Here is a 17,272-nt window from a genome sequence, read left to right as displayed (position 1 = left end):
TTTCTTGGAAAGGAGAAATTATTGCCTACTTTGTATCACACCACGTCAACTATGGTGTTGACGAATTTGAACATGAGACATGGTAAATTTTCAGGTTCACATCAGCAATGAGTGAGATTGAAGATGTTGTAATGAAGAAGTTAAATTTGGAAACTCATTACAATTTTAAAACTCTCATTTAAAACATTTGAAGCTTATTCATAAAAAAAATTGAATTAATTGTACTTGATATAATTTTAAATCATATTTTATGCCTTAAACTTTTTCAATAACTGAAAATAAATTCTAAAGTTCAGTACCATAAATCTATATCTTAATATTTGGCTAAAAATTCAATAATAGCAAGCATATCATAAATTGATGTATAAAAAGTCAAATTATATACTTTTTATTTACTATTTTATATGCTTAATGTATGTAGGTAATTTTATAGTGTGAGACATTATATCCCCTACAATATTCAGTTATGTCAAAATTTCATTTTAACATCACACATGGTGATCAATATTTAACAACACACCACCCTTATCCTAATATTAAGAGAGTATGTAATATGATATAATATTTCGGTTACCAATATTCATTTTATCATCCTTATTATATAGTTCACCATTCTCAAACTTCCATTATTAGTCATGAGAAGTCCGGGGAGTTTTTAATGTAACAATAGAATGGTGAGAATAATATATTTAAATGATGCTTCCCGTTTTGAAAATGTGAAATGAGAAAGATTAAAAGATGTCAATATTGGCTAATAAGGATTTGATAAAGGAAAGAAAAAAAATGATTAAAAGGCTTAGAAGAATCAATATCATATTTGATCGATTTAAAATGAATATTTGTCCATAAATATAAGATTACTAGTCATCACAAATTACAAAAGTCCATATTATTTAATAAATATACTCACTCGGAACATGGTTTAAAAGTACCAACCTTGTCATTCTTCTTTGGCAAAAACACAAGGTTAATGTTTGGAAGAACACCACCATGTGCAATGGTAACACCATCACCTGCACCAAAATCAACATCAGAAAGCCTTAATTTAAGACACCCATGTCACAACTACATGGTACTTGGAGTAACATTATGTGTAGGACAACAGATGTGCATTCTGTCACAACACCCAATATATGAGGCTGTTATTTAAATTGAATCACATCACAGCAAAACTCAAAAAATAAAATCAAAAGAGCTATGGCTTCGCCCGGGTTCGAACCGGAGACCTTCAGTGTGTTAGACTGACGTGATAACCAACTACACCACGAAACCAATTTGTGTAACGTTACTCTACCATAACTCATAATCAATAACGCTATGAACTGCACTTTCGCTACACGCTCTTCCTTGTTTCCTTGGCTTGTAGCTCACGCTGCTGCATCTGGAAGGAAAACTACACAGTTATGTATATTTGTCACATTTATGTAAAAATTTCCCTTGGGTTAAGTAAGTATATTAAGTCATACAAGATCTACACACACTTTAGCTAATTAGGCGTGAAACATTTTATTTCACTTATTTTATGACATCATCTTCATTGAAGCCAATAATTAATCAACTGATAAGAAACTAATCTCGGAATGTGTGATTGCTTCTTCCAACAATTGTTGCTCTAAAAAATCGAACACTTAGCCTCTTGGTCGTTCTAAGGATATAAAGTCTTTGTTCCGTTTAAAGTTATGAGATTGCTAATTTGTTTTGGGCAGATGAATCTGCCGAGTGTAAGATTTTCAAAGTTTGAATTGTGAAGCTAGCCTGGTTTCGCTGCGGTTGGCATTGGCTGAAGCATGCTTTTAACATGCTGCGGATACAAATAGAAAGGATTTCCAATTCTTCTGTTGGCTATCAAATGCTTTTCTAGGTATAAGCCCTTTAGTTTAGGTGTTGTCATCTATAATTTTATTACCCGACACGATAAAGCTATATGAAAAAAATGAAATGGTTTTCAGATCCTTGTTTTCAATGTTTCCTTCATCAATAACAAATTATTGGACGATTCTTTATGCACCATCAAAACCATTACTAACATCGATGGAATTTCCGGAAATTATTTTGAATTCTAAATGTTATGTAGCCATAGTGAACAGATTATACATGAAATTAACAAAGCCTGTTTTTACAAACATCTCCTGACATGAAAAAAATATATCAGAGGATCAAGGCACTAGTCATAAATGCTGTGGGCTTCTATGCAAGTTTTACATATTTATAAAATACAGACACAGGAGAATCTATTGTGATTTAGGCTTGGAAATCTTATCCCACGTAGAAAATATCAACCTCAGCACAGAGTAAAAGACAGCCTGAACACAAGAAATCACGAAGTTCCAACAGGAAGAGGGCCAATACCATGGATAGAGCAACCTGAAGAACAAACTTATAAGATGCCGAGGGTAACGCCCCACCTGTATCATGTCAATGTCAGTAACATTTAAATAACCAGACATCAGCAAAATACATCTTTCTTTATCTATTAACAATTCAAAACACTTTCACACCATTGATCGATCAATTGATACCTCCTCGAAAAAAATGAAGTTATTTGTTACCAATGTGACAGTTTCTTGTTTATTGGTAGCATGAAAATTTGTATGAAGTATAGAACTAAAATTATGTTTGCTATGTGCATCATTTAGGGGGAAAAGATACTCACCGGAAAAAGCAAATCTAATGCTTCCCATGCAGCATGACGGACAGCTCTAGTTGGATACATTGGACCACCCGGAGATGTAAAACTATATAAACAAGTTTTCAATCTTGTACTTGTAGTCATTCTTAATTCCATACCTGTTCCATTAGCATAATCAGAAGAATTGCATAGCTAGGTTAGGTGAGATAAGAATAGTCCAATTATTGCATCTGAGAAGTTAATACAGTACCCTGAAGGACTTTAATTCCTGAAAGGTAATGCAGCAGCACTGGTTCCACCTTTAACTTTTGAAGCTGAAAACAAATTAAGTTCAAAATCAGACATTAAGCTTAACATCTTCATTTTCTTCATATGAAAGAGAATACATAGCTCTTAATTATGAAAAGGTAAGTGAAATGTACCTGATCAGTAAGTTCAGTAACGAATATATCTGCAGGGCCACCAATTAAGAAAGCAGTTGGGAAAAGAGGACACTGCTTTAAGAAGCTATCCATTTTGTCAGCTACAAAGACAAAAATTATATTATTTTAAAGACATTTGCAATGTCATTCATAGTCTAACCCACTCCTCTGAATTCTTACCTGAGTTGTAAAATAAAATGAACCTTGATAGCAAAAGATACATATCTCGCTGAGCCTATGGATTCAATGAACAGTAGATGATTTCAGAATGTCATTAGCAAGTAGCAACAATAATACATTGACTCAATCTGATGTTAAGACTAAATCTGATAGGGTATCTGACCTGGACAGGAATTTTAGTTAATCGAGTATGATCTAATGCAACATCTTCCAGAAGGTACTGAAATTGAGGGAAACACAAGGAATATGCAAAAGAATTGAGAAAAGGAAGCAATAATCAAAACATTATCCAGACAATATGTATCCGTGCAAAAAAAAACATAAGGTTCTCCTGTAGGACTCTTACATGGAATAGAGACTGGAAATGCCTTGAGTTTGTTTGAATGTCAATCCTGTAAATGGCACCAAATTTTTATTATTTTTGATTGCAATATCAAATCATCTTGTGTTGAATTTGAGCATGTTACTTGGTTAGAGACCACATGGGTACTCTTAATAACATTGCTGTTACTTCCTGTTTTTTGGGTTATATAGGAGATAGAGTTGGATGGGTTGCTATTGAATTGGAATGGCTTAAGACTTAGAGCTATTGAATTGGCATGGTTAAAGACTTAGAGCTATTGATGAAAGATTGTTTCTTTTACAACCGTCTTATATCTCAAAAGGCACCACCCCTTGTATTTAAGAAACCCATTTCCAGTAGCATGTTTTCCTAAATATACTCCTGGAAATATGTTTCCAGAAGTGAAGGGGTGAGACATGTTCAAAGAAACCATCTTAGTACAATAACATAAGGCAAAAAATAAGATCTGATTTTTTTAAAATAAAACAATGAAGAGAACCCACAAATATTGTACTCTTCCCATTTAGAAGGGGGGTAGAGCATGAAAGGAAGTTCTACAGTGAAGGTTAATCTAATGAAATGTGATATTTTTGCCCAAGCATGGTATACAGTAAGTTGTAAACAACCAGCCTATCCAAATCCACACTTGGCTTTTGCAAGTTTTAGCCAATTAACTAAGGTTTTCATTTATTACAGCTTGTATTAATACCAGAAAACATTTGTAGCGCCTTGAACCAGAGCAGAGGAATAGCGGAGGAGCACTTCTGGGTTATCAAGATGAACTTCAAATAACTGCAAAAAGGTTCAATGAAGTTATTGTGCAACACAAAAGAAAGCTGCAGGGAAAACTGGTTTAGGGTCCATGCAAGAAACATAAACCGTTGTCTAAGACTACGTAGACTAGCCATGTCAATATTAGGGAGGCAAAACCAGAATCCCCCTCTCCCTCGTAGAAAAAATCTCCTTATGATATCATTGCAATATCCTCAAAGGGACAAGACCAACCCATCTAGTAAAGCATAGTTAAGATGATACGTACTCACAACTTTAGGTTTGGAATAATACTGATCATGAAATAAGAAGAAAAATCGATTCTATAAATAAAAAAGAGAAGCATAAATTATTAATTTATTATTGAGATGGTAATGCAAGTTGTTTAATGTTCTAAATATAACCAAACATGAAATATAGAAAACCTCTTCCTTGTCAAAAGTGCAATTACAATTTCGTCATGCAATAGAGCTACACGCTGTTTAAAACAAGGTACTTATTCCCAACTTCAATCAATTGTTTTTGGTGCAGGGTATCCTCGACAAGCAATGAACTAGAAAAAGGCTGTCATTGAATGGCTAATAAAAAGGTCCTGGGTACAAATACCATCCTAGCATCAAATCTGTATATGTTATTCTATTCACAGAAAATGATTATGGATTTTTTAAAATTTAGATTGAAAACTTGATAATTAAACAAACAATAGAGATTAGCTTATATTAAAGAAATGTTTCATTCAAACCTGTTACACTTAGGAAAAACTAGAACCAAACATTAAAAGCCAAAGGAATATGTTGAAGTCTTGGAGAACTGATATTCCAAAGAACAAAGGACAAGACATCTACTTTTGATAACCATGTTCACCAGAATATGAATGGTAAAAAATATATGGTCAGAATTGGACACTAGCTGCATTAAGGGCATGGTGATCATGCATTCATGATGGAAAGATTGATATCTGTGCACTTCAAATACTTAATATTACAGAACAAAATTGGTAAAGCTATTTGAGTAACTAATTCATTTTTTCTAATGTCAATGAAGTTCAAAAGTAAGTCAAAACCAGTGTGTAGCAAAGATAAATACAAGCTCACATACCCATTTGTGAAACAAGAGGGCAAAGATATGTGAAGCAAATGACTGACTCCATTGTTGGACAATCAAGTCAAGTATAGGTTTTCCACTCTCAGGCACTCGTACAAAATAATCAGCAAGCACATCGTAGAAACATAGAAGACCACCGTTGACATCCTCTGCAAGAGAGATGCCATCCTCTTCCTTGCTGACAATTACATCTGTTATTGTGAAAAAAGAAAATCTGCAGTTGGTATTTTTTGTTTGGTCAAATAAAAGGGAACACATACTTTCTCCTTCCTCTAAAAAAGTTTCTCAACACCTCTTTAAGATTTAAATATCCACCTGTTAGCTGTGAGTTCAATCCTTGAGAATCCTACTCATTTGCAAACAAAATTCTCAACTATATGTTACCTAGTATTCAGATCGTACCACAACATAATAGACCAGCTAATTATATTAGCAAGACATATACAATCCTATATACAGTTTTCACAGGTCAAGTAATCATATCTTAGCCACCGATAAGGCAGTTTACCCGTGATGCAATTTTCAGTTTAAGCAAGAGAGTTATCTTCCGAAAAATGAAATATAAGTCGTGATCTCGAACAAGGTTTGCCATAAACAATGAAACTTCAATACCATACTTGATGCACATGTTGTCATCTGAGTCATTATACCCTAAGCTAGTGTCTGGAGTGTGAACAAACCATAACAGAACAAAGTGCTTTTTAACCCTCCCAAACACCTACTCTATTTATAACATATGCCAAACACCTACTCTATTATGTGACATTCTAGCATGTCTCCCAAACACAACCTAATTCTACAATTCATAAGATGCGTATGATTGCAAGAATTAAACAACGAATGATCAATCATAACCGTTTGAAAAAAGACACCTTTGGCACGATCATCCACTTCCAAAGCTATATCCGCGAACAGTTCCTGCAACAATTTGCGCCTCTGCGACGAATTAGCTAGCACCTGCAACAATCACGTTTATCACACAACACAATATATCACAACCCTGTTCTGTAATGTTCAGGCAAGTAAACAAAAACTAAAAAAATTCCTTGCAGAACTACGATTCCTAGTGCCTTATTTTCATGACTTATAAATAGAGAAAAAATTCGGAGGAAGGAGAAGAAAACGAACGAACCCGCTGGAGCTTCTTGTGGATCTCTTGAGAAAGGGCATCGAGATAAGCGGAACTTCGAGGCGTTATTGATTGAACTTCGGACATTTCTGAATCCAAATCTATCTGAATTGGAAGAGAATAGAAGAAGGCTTTGAAGATGTAGCAAATAGCGCAAACCCTAGAGCCCTGATTTCGATCCAAACATGGCTTCGATATTTTCTAGGATGTTTCCGACAGAAGCAACGAAAATGATTAGAAAGAATGAAATCAAATGAGTGAATGATGATTTATGAAACGGAAAAAGAGAGAGATTGTTTTAGAGTTTGGTGATGCGTGTTTCTGAACCGAACACAACCGTTTGTTTTTTGATGTGTGTGATAGAATTGGAATTGAATAATAGTTTATTATTTATTTTAAGATTGGGATGAATAGCGTAGAAGATGAGTGCGTGGCGATCATATAGAGTTGAGTGACATTAAGTTGTGTTGGATGCGGTGGCAAGCTTTGGTTTTCGATTTGGATAAAGCAACAAGCTGATGTGGTCACCGAGTAGGGGTGGTAGTGTGCGGTGGGTGCAGAAACTCCATGTTTTTTTTGTACTACCCCGGAATTTGGGTTTATTTCTTCAAATAGTTGTTGTTTATAAGAATCGAAATATCGACTTTGCAGATTGACGCTGCATGTTAATAATAATTAGGTATATCATTCAATGCGAGAGATGTCATCCAAAAAAGTAATGATTAGATATATATTTGTTAATAAGAAAGCATCGTTATTACGCTTAACAAATAATCTAACGTGTTTTAAACTTTATCTACGCCATCGTTTCGTAGATAATCAATGTCATCACACAGTAGAAAGAAATAGAAACATGGTAAATTAAAAATAGATAGGATAATAAATAAGGTAAATTTCTTCGTATTCCTAGATGATACAAAATTTATCCTATTTATAAATGGTCAACTTTGTTTAGAAAAATAAATGGCCAACTTTGTTTAACCTCACACCAGTTTTCCATGAAATATGATATACAGTGGTCTAAATTCAAATAGTATAAAAATTATTATTTCTTTATTGTTATTTGTTACAAAATGTATCAATAATTATAAGAAAATATTGTTTAAATATACAAAACAAAAAAAGAATAATAATTTTATAATCAAATTCTATATACAAATTTTCATACACACTCACCTCTAAAATAAAATTTCCGTTTATAATTTTGCATATATATAAATTAAAATAATATTGTATAATCTCAAATAAGAAAATTATCTATCTATATCTATACTATATATAAAGCCAAAACTTGAAATAACTTCCCTCAAGGTGTAATTTTCATTTCCTATATTGTCCTTAAATTTATTTAATTTTTACAAAAAAACTATATAATCCTAAGAAACTACCACCAATACATTAATTAATCACTTATCTTACCTTAAATCTATACTATATATAAAGCTAAAACTTGAAATAACTTCCCTCAATGTGTAATTTTCATTTCCTATATTGTCCTTAACTTTATTTAATTTTTACAAAAAAAACTATATAATCCTAAGAAACTACCACCAATACATTAATTAATCACTTATCTTACCTTAAATTAAACATTATCATAAACACAAAAAATATAATATATAAAAATTGAATATGTAGTATCACACAATATTTTCTGTACACACTAGTATTTATAAAAAATATACATTCAGAGATATCATAATATTCATATTTACATATAAACTCTCTCAGCTTAACTATTATTATTCATCATTCATCAAATTACTTATATTTATAATCAATAATGACTAATTTTTTCTAAAAATGTAATTAAGATGTAAAAGTTTTTAGTATTTCTCCATTATTAATACAATACATCATTTAAAATGCAATATGAAAATAATTTATATCGTTCGTCTAACGATCAAATATAAGAATGATTTATACATCACAAAAAATTTAATGTGAAAAAAATTATACATTAAAAAATAATATGACTTTTTAGTTAGAGTAACTATGTAATATTTTTTTTAATTTTGAATGGTAAAATTACTAAGTGAATATTGAAAGATACTTTCATTTTCTAAGCATTATATAAATAACTATCTCAAAAATATAGTTTTCAAATGTTAAAATATCTTTTTTTTTTTAAAACTATAAATTCATTTAATTTTTATTTTTGGAATGAATTTAGTAATCTATTGATTGAGTCAAAAAGTTAGAGGCTAGCATTTTTGAAAGTTTGACTATAGAAATCCACTATAGAAATGAAAGCTAAAATAGTAGGGAAACAACATGTCAATTCTCACTGGTTGTGTCCGATAAAATTAACTTGTAATTGTTATAGTTGTAGTTATAAAATTAGTTTGAAGCTTTTAGTTGTGTATGTAACTTATTAAGCTAGAAATATTTAGTAAAATAATTTATAAGTAGTTGAGATTTGAATTTCACTAAATGATACATATATTTATTTATTAACTAATTAATTACTAATTAGATCGGATTAGATCGGTTAGGATTGTTTGAAATATATTATTATATGAAGTCTTATATTACTTTTGGAATTTTCATTTTTTAGTAAATTTTTTGTTTTTTATGACATTATTTTCAGTACATCTTCTTGTATTACTTTGTGATTATTTTTTATCTTTTAAATAATATAAGAGTAAATTACACTAACATTTCATGAGTTCTAGTGAAATTGCATAAATCACTAATCATTTTTCAAACCTACACAAACCACACATAATTATATATATATATATATATATCATTTATCGTCCATATGAGAGAGATAAATGTAATTTATTAAATAATAAACGACAACAAGTATAGTTAAATCAAATAAAATATTATATATTATGAAGACAAATCCAAATTTTATAATAGTCAATGTCTACTCATTAATTATTTTTGGTTCGTTACAAAGTGCATTAATAATTATAAGGAGATGTTTAAACAACTCTTATATTATATTATAATTAACCAAAATAATGAATAGACATTGAATGTTATACAATTTTGATTTGTCTTCACACTATACAATATTTGTTTGACTTAATTATACTTATAATTATTTTTTGATTAAAAATAACACTTATTTCTCCTTTAAGATGGTTAGTGTAATATATGTAATAATTAGGGGTGATTTGTATAAGTTTAAAATAGGGAAGACTGATTTATGTAATTTCACTTAAATTTAGGGGGTGTCATTGTAATTTACCCACAAAAAACTTTTATTCCCTACTTTGTAAAAAAAATGGAGAAAAAAAAGAAAACCATAGAAATTACAAATTTGTCTTTCCACCATAAATTAAATAAAAGAAAATATTCCAGGTGAATATAAATAAAATATAATGAACTTCTTATTTCAATGTTTATGAACTACCAAATAAAAATTATTTATGTATGAATGTTCAATAAAAATGTAGTAAAAATAATAAAAACATAATTTTTAAAATTAAGTACAAATGATAAATAATAAATAAATTAAAAATATAAAACAAAATTTGCAAAAGTGAGATGATTATAAATATAAAAGTGATTACCAAATATGAATTATGATTACTTTAGATGCATTAGTGGGAAGAAAATATAGAATATTAATGATTTTCATTGGATTTTGTTAAACAAAAATTATTATATTTAATTAATATAAAAAATTATTAATTTATGTAATTTATAACAACAAAATATTGTTTTTAAAATTAGATATGTTACATAATTTTTTATACATAAAAGTAATAAGAGTATTTATGTCATTTTTGATAAATTATGTATAAATATACATTTTCTTTCCTCTTACTTTCTTTTCATTTTCAATCATACAAAATAACAAAATTATAATCTTATTTTCTACCAATTTTCTTTCATTCTATTATCTTTCTTTCCTTTTATTATCCCTCATTAACCAAATATAGTGTAAATGATTTGACATTTACACTTATGTGTTTATACCGTATTATTGACTAGTTAGTTTTTATTTTATTTTGCAAAAACACTTATTCTTTAGAAAAAGAAAAGAACTACTTACACTAACAACTAAAAATAGGAATAAATAACAAGAAGATGTTGGTCAAGTAGTGTAAGACTTTGCTAGATCTTTAGGATGATAAAAAAGTTAAGGTTTCAATTATTGGGAGTGACACTTTTTGAGAGGAGTAACCACATAATCCAAAAATAATTAGTTCCTTATCCAAAGAGTGAGGATATACATTTGGTAGAACAAAAAAATAGGAATGACAATGGAGCAGACCGAGACAAAATTTGTATTTATCCAAGCTCAAACGTGAAATCTCCTACCTGAACTCAAATACAACAAAGTTAAAAAAAGACTATCATCTTCCACTATCATGTGAAACATATTCATTATCATATAAATAGAACGCTTTGCACTATATATATATATAAGATAATTCTATAATTTGACATTTATCATATAGATTGAGTTTGTGTTGGATTCAGATATCGTTTATACCAAACTTGAATCCAACATTTGAAATCGGAAAAAACTCAAATAAGAACTCAATCAAAATGAATTTTCCGCTTTACATTTAGGCAGATAACCACTAGTTTGAGTTAGTTTCCATCCCTAACTAAAAAAAATAAAAATATTAACTATCTTTTAATTATGGCAAATAAATTTTTGAATATATAATTAATATCTTTAATATATTGAATTTATATGACATTTGACTACTTTATCCTTTATTTATACTAGCGTGTTGACATGCACTATTGTACTTGTCAACCCACTTTCCTATCGTTTGTAATGTATAGTTTGAATTTATTCAATTGGTTTAATATTCAATTTTTTAAATATACTTTTAAAATAAGAAGATAATAAAGATAAAATAAGAAAATAATATTATATGATTTTTTGGTAGAAATAAAAAGATATTGAGGACAAAATAGGAAAACACAAATTACACCATGATGAGTGGTTATTTTGTGTTTTCCCTTTATTAATAGTATAGAAGTATAGATAATAATTGTAGGTAATTATTTTTAGTTCTTACATCTCTTATTAATCACATACACTTACAAAAATAGTCATCAATGTTATTTTGATTTTTTTAAAGGGAAACAAAATCGATTTGTTAAAAACACGAATAAATAAAAAAATAATGAAGATGTTAATAGTGAGAACCCGAATGCATAGACTTAAAACAGGATAATAAGGAAGAAACTCCATCGAGGTGATATTGATCTAGTGATTTAAAACACAATTAGATTACAAGATGACTAAAATGTCAATGGTTCAATTCCTTATAACGACATTTGTTGGAAGAGATAACCACAAACTCAAAATAAATTAGTTTCTTATCTAAAAGGGTAAAATAATACTTTTGGTAGTACAAAAAAAAACTCTCAATATAAAGAATGTTGTAAAGAGAACCCGAAAACATGGACTGGAAAACAAAAATTTCAACTCAATTACATAGAACAGATATCACATTGATACACGGGAAGCCAAATTTGAAGCACAACAACTTTTCCTCAAAATCATAATTATGAAGCGAAAAATATGAAAAGAGACATACCAATATCCCACTTATTATTACTTTGACATGACACAAAAAGAACAAATAACTAATTCTTGTTGTCAATCCCAAGCCTCAAACGAAAATCCTCTTGCATAAGAGGAAGACCATCACACAACTTGATCTGTGGTTCCCACCCAAGCAATTCCTTTGCTTTTGTTATGTCAGGTTTTCTCTGTCTTGGATCATCAGGAGTGTTCTCCACTATCTTTATCTCCACTTCAGGATTAATAAGCTGTCAAAACAACCACCACAAATATAGATTAAGAACTATGTTGCATGAATTTTAAGTGAATGATATTTGGATTGAAAATGTTAAAAGGACTAAGTTACCTCCTTCACTGTCTCAGCAAGTTCAAGCATTGTAAATTCACCTGAAAAAAACAGAAAAAAAGTTAACATATTTCCATGATTCAGAAAAGGTAAAAATACTGTAATAAATGTTTTGCAACGAATATCTAACCTGGGTTTCCAAGGTTGATTGGTCCAGTGTCTGAACCTCCCATGAGACGGATAAGGCCATCAACCTAAGAGATTTCATAGTAAGCATGATTGGTTTACCAATAATAATTCAATGAAGCAAAGATACAAATACAAATGGGATAAATACCAGGTCAGAGACATAGCAGAAACTACGAGTTTGTGTTCCGGGAGATTGGACTGTCAAGGATTCACCACTGAAGCATACAGATAATTATGTGAGAAATGGAGGAGAAGGCAGGAAAAAATTCACAGCTAATCGACAAATTCAATGTATTAAAACAATTAAATCTATCGAGCCTGCTCATTGCATGTATTATGCATCCAAAAGTGTTAATGTAAACCATAAACACTATATACCACAGAATTAACATTACACAATAGATACCATATACCAGAAAAATGAAAAGGTGTAATTACCGAAGTGCTTGAGCAATGAAGTTGCTGACAACACGGCCATCATCGATATTCATGCGTGGTCCATATGTGTTGAAGATTCTTGCAATGCGAATTTCTACATTGGAACAGAAATAGACAACTAAACAAGTCAGTTAAATTCAGAGAAAAATATCTACCAGCTGTACCTTACAAAGAATGAGATGAGACACAATTATGAGGAAAGGAAGACAAGAACCTAGCCCATGCTGCCTATGATAATCAAACATCAAAGTCTCAGCCACACGTTTCCCTTCATCATAGCAGCTACGAACTCCTGTTATGGACATATATAGTAAGTGCTTAGGCTACATCTTCATGAATATTGTATAAAAGAAATTCCACGGGTATTTCCACTAAGTTGGAATCATAAATCATTATTTTGTTAAGTTAATAACAGATGAAGAAGCGCAAGAGTTGGTTTGAGACTGAGATAAAAGCATGTACCAATAGGGTTAACATTTCCCCAATAGCTTTCAGGTTGGGGATGGATAAGAGGATCTCCATATACCTCTGAAGTTGATGTAAGCAAAATCCTGTCAATAAAATATGAAGTTTAAGAACCAAGACCAGCACTGATGCTAGAATCTGAAATTATAATTTTTTGTAAAGACAATTTGCCAACCTTGCTCCAACTCGCTTCGCAAGCCCAAGCATGTTCAGTGTGCCAATCACATTTGTCTTTATTGTCTGTAAAATTATTATTTCCGTGCAGATTAGATAGACGCTCCAGGTTCAGTAAAAAGGAAGAAATTTCAACTGATGAAGCATGGTATAAGTAGATATAAATATAAAATAGATTGCAGAATGTGAATGTATGCATAGGATTCAATATATCTTTTTATTTTGTTGTTGAATATACATCAAGAAATGCCAGTGGCAATGCAATGAACAGTGAAATCAATTTTTTCAACAGTTGAAATCAATATGTTTACATTCGAAGCAAAAGATAAATGATGAACGGCAATAAGACTAAGAACTATACCTTCACAGGATTATATTTGTAGAAAATAGGAGAAGCGGGGCATGCAAGATGATAGATCTGATCGACCTCAACCAACAAAGGCTCAGTGACATCTACAAGGGGATCAAAATGATAATGTGTATCAGCAGGGTGAGGACTGATTTTTCAGTTAACAGAGATTTAAAGGCAGTGCTGCACATAACATCTACGTACACATTATTGTTATAAAAATTATGGTTGATTAAGAAACAGCAAATATACCAATTACTTCAATCTGTGGTCTAACAACTCAAAATCCTCAGTCTTGTAATAGAAATTATTTTACAATCTAGACATAAGCATTCAGACTTCAACATACTACCAAATGAGATCTCTTATCAAAAATAAAAACTCCAGTATATAGCATGCACATCAGTTGTAACACAGAGTGGTGAATAGTAACAAAGATGCAAATATACCATGACGTATAAGCTCAAATCTTGGATGACCGATCCATTTTTTTAGGTTGTCCTTTGACCCGGTGAAGTAGTTGTCAGCAACAATGACCTAAACAAAGATGTCAATGTAGTTGGTCTTATATTTTATCAAATCATGATTATACATCTATTATATCACACATAACATGATATTAAGTTATATAAATGGAATAGAGTAAGAGAAAATCTAATAAATAGAATATGCAAAAAAGTGAACTGGCTTACCTCATTTTTTTCGTTTTCCATCAATCTATCGACTAGGTGAGAACCAATGAATCCAGCTCCTCCAGTAACCAGGATTCTCATGTTGGACTGTTGTCAAGAATAAAAGAAACGTTGATGAAGCAAGGCATCAAAACAAAATAAAAATGATAATTTTCTAAACTAAGTGATTCTGACTAAAGCCCCATTCACAAATCACAATCACATGACAAATTTCAATCAACAGATGTAAGATGCACATATGTTCCCTTAAGTACATACTTAACCATAGGTATGCACGAGACTAGATAAATGATAAAAACTTTTAAATTTTAACCGATCAGTATTAGCATGCCAAAAAACAAAGGGATAGCTTCCAGACAAATTTTTTTATCACTTCCTTTATCTTATGAGATTCATGGTATAAAACATTAGGCTCATAGTCATATGTTGAGGAGTAAGCTCTTTATGGTTTAATTTATGAAGTTTCAGGTGACTGTACTAGTGTACTGCTTTGCAGTGCTAAGAACAAGTTGAAACAATAATAAATTATCCATCACATTTATTATGATCATAATTCAATAAATGGATAAGACAAAAATAAAAATCCAAATCGTACAACAGAACTGCAAAATCATATCATATTATGAGATAATGCACCTGACACAAAATTTCCTTAACATCAACAACAAAAATCTACCTAATCAGGGAAAATGACACTGAAACAATTGAGCTAACATAGAATTTTTGCATCACATGATCCAGATAACAAATGAAAACAACAATGTGGCAAGAAAAATTGCTAATAATAAAAAAAGGTGACAATTGACCTGAAAGAATTTGGAAAAACGTAAAGGAGATGGCAAAGGAGGCTGTTTTGATGCTACATGATCTCCATTAGAAGAATTGGCTGCCATTGCAAAAACCTCTGAAATTCAATTCCTGCACCAATTTCAGAAAAAAAATCAAATTATTTTCACCCTTTCTTCCCTTAATGAGTCTTGCACATATCACATAAATTAGATGGGTTATCAATAATTACACTTCAGATCTATCAAATTAAAGGGTCAATTATTAAGGAAGATACATAATATGACGAGGTTCAGAAAAGAGACCAACCCAAAAACCTAATCACTCTTCTGATCCAAACATTCATGGTCATGGACACGTTTAAAAAGACCCCCAAAAAAAAAAAAGATCAAAAGATTGAAAATTTGTGCACCAAACTCTGAATAAGGATACAATAAAATAATAAACTTTACAAATTATTAAGAATGAAAAGAAATAAAATTAGGAAGACTTCAACCTTACTGAAAGTGAAGAGTGGAATCAAAGCTCCTACCAACAAGAGTGATTGGAAATCACAACAAATCAATGATATAATAAATTAATAATATATTAAATGCAAACATGCTGAATAAACCCAACCCCATTCACCTAAATTTACGTAACTCTAAAACTAATTACTAGGACGTAAAAAAATTAAAAAAACGTGTTAATTACCAAAAAATGAGTTATCTTCTCTACGAAGGAAAAGAAAAAAGAATTCCCCTCTTTAGTACTTGTAAACAAATTTATAAATTGATATTTTAACATACAATCCATTACTCATTTTGTACCCAGAAAACTACTGATCATTTCTTATAATTAATTTTAAAAAAATGTTTTTTAATTGTATTTTTGAAATTTTAAAACAAATATTTTTTGTAATATTCTATATGCATATAACATTTAAGGTTTTACAAGTGAAGTTTTAACATATATTTATCTATGTTTTATACTTAATGATAAACTTTTAATATTAATTACGTCATATAGTTACTCTCGATTTAATATTACATGAAAGTAAAAGTGATAAACATTACAATAAATCGAGAGAGAAAAACATTACAAGTGAGTAAAAGCTAAGATAGTAAATAAAATTGAAAAAATCAAATAATACAATTTTTTTGAATATTTTTTTGGATGAATTGGATATCCATCACAATAGATATATTTATGAAAATTAATTGATTATAATAGTCAGATTCAAATTCATTAACTAATAAAATTAGTCCTTGAATTAAATCTATTTATATTTATTAATTATAATATATGAATTTGGATGAATTTAACTTTTTTATATTTGGATGGATTGTAGATAATTTTGTCACCTCTAATCCTAACATTTAATTGTTTTTAAAATATTAATACAATTTTCTAGTGTAGGATTCAAAATTTTGTATTTACTAATATAAACTAATAGGATACTTACATAAATCTTAAAAAAGCTAGTGAGGAGGGAAGAAAATTTCACGTGAAATCATTAAGTGTGGTTACATCATCACTTAATGTCCCATGTAGTAAGTTTGTTAATATTAAAAGCTAAATAAAATTATTAGAAACCAACTTAACAGAATAAAATGAGTATTTACACTTAAATTCATGTTAAAATATTATCACATTTAACCGTTTTTTGGGTCCACTTAAAATTTACAATGTATATTTTGAAGGAATATATTCATTTTAGAATTAGTATATTTTAATCATTTTCTTTCTCTTTAAAACCTACTTAGGGATGATAAAAATATTCGTCATGTGAATACCTACTAAAATAACCACAACGGTTACCCATAA

General features: G+C 30.0%; 2 protein-coding genes and 1 non-coding gene across 6 annotated transcripts; all 3 read right to left on the bottom strand.

Moving 5' to 3' along the window:
* TRNAV-AAC lies at positions 1,199–1,272 on the bottom strand. The gene has a single exon. It is a non-coding gene; the product is annotated as a tRNA-Val (tRNA).
* On the bottom strand, positions 2,056–7,140 carry LOC109325253. Its single transcript, XM_019557499.1, has 11 exons — positions 6,582–7,140; positions 6,322–6,406; positions 5,444–5,640; positions 4,284–4,366; positions 3,578–3,623; positions 3,395–3,451; positions 3,232–3,286; positions 3,052–3,152; positions 2,880–2,943; positions 2,654–2,787; positions 2,056–2,405 (listed from the first exon to the last, which is right to left on the bottom strand). The coding sequence occupies exons 1-11, from the start codon at positions 6,663–6,665 to the stop codon at positions 2,232–2,234; spliced, it is 1,080 nt and encodes a 359-aa protein (XP_019413044.1). The 5' UTR covers positions 6,666–7,140; the 3' UTR covers positions 2,056–2,231.
* Positions 11,973–16,102, bottom strand: LOC109325255 (UDP-glucuronic acid decarboxylase 6-like). 4 transcript variants are annotated; one of them, XM_019557500.1, is made up of 13 exons: positions 15,963–16,102; positions 15,487–15,598; positions 14,681–14,767; positions 14,438–14,525; positions 14,001–14,092; positions 13,641–13,705; positions 13,463–13,551; positions 13,215–13,292; positions 13,001–13,094; positions 12,711–12,777; positions 12,564–12,627; positions 12,434–12,474; positions 11,973–12,335 (listed from the first exon to the last, which is right to left on the bottom strand). In XM_019557500.1, the coding sequence occupies exons 2-13, from the start codon at positions 15,571–15,573 to the stop codon at positions 12,150–12,152; spliced, it is 1,038 nt and encodes a 345-aa protein (XP_019413045.1). In that variant the 5' UTR covers positions 15,574–15,598; positions 15,963–16,102; the 3' UTR covers positions 11,973–12,149. The 4 variants fall into 4 exon arrangements, with proteins under 4 accessions (XP_019413045.1, XP_019413047.1, XP_019413048.1 ...); XM_019557502.1 differs by having other exon boundaries at positions 15,968–16,092; XM_019557503.1 differs by lacking the exon at positions 15,963–16,102 and adding an exon at positions 15,776–15,895.

Source organism: Lupinus angustifolius, chromosome LG13, assembly GCF_001865875.1.
Source record: "Lupinus angustifolius cultivar Tanjil chromosome LG13, LupAngTanjil_v1.0, whole genome shotgun sequence".
Classification (NCBI taxonomy): Eukaryota; Viridiplantae; Streptophyta; class Magnoliopsida; order Fabales; family Fabaceae; genus Lupinus; species Lupinus angustifolius.
This window is presented reverse-complemented; position numbering and strand designations above follow the sequence as displayed.

What these genes read in the sequence shown, in the direction of transcription:
- LOC109325253 (XM_019557499.1), bottom strand. Translation starts at nt 6,665, where the DNA reads ATGTCCGAAGTTCAATCAATAACGCCTCGAAGTTCCGCTTATCTCGAT. An exon ending in CCCTCTTGTTTCACAAATGG is followed by an intron (nt 4,367 to 5,443) that starts GTATGTGAGCTT and finishes ACCTTTTTGCAG; the next exon opens with TTATTTGAAGTTCATCTTGA. An exon ending in GGCGCTACAAATGTTTTCTG is followed by an intron (nt 3,624 to 4,283) that starts GTATTAATACAA and finishes TGCCATTTACAG; the next exon opens with GATTGACATTCAAACAAACT.
- LOC109325255 (XM_019557500.1), bottom strand. Translation starts at nt 15,573, where the DNA reads ATGGCAGCCAATTCTTCTAATGGAGATCATGTAGCATCAAAACAGCCT. An exon ending in ACAAATATAATCCTGTGAAG is followed by an intron (nt 13,706 to 14,000) that starts GTATAGTTCTTA and finishes ATAATTTTACAG; the next exon opens with ACAATAAAGACAAATGTGAT. An exon ending in GGGAAATGTTAACCCTATTG is followed by an intron (nt 13,293 to 13,462) that starts GTACATGCTTTT and finishes TGTCCATAACAG; the next exon opens with GAGTTCGTAGCTGCTATGAT.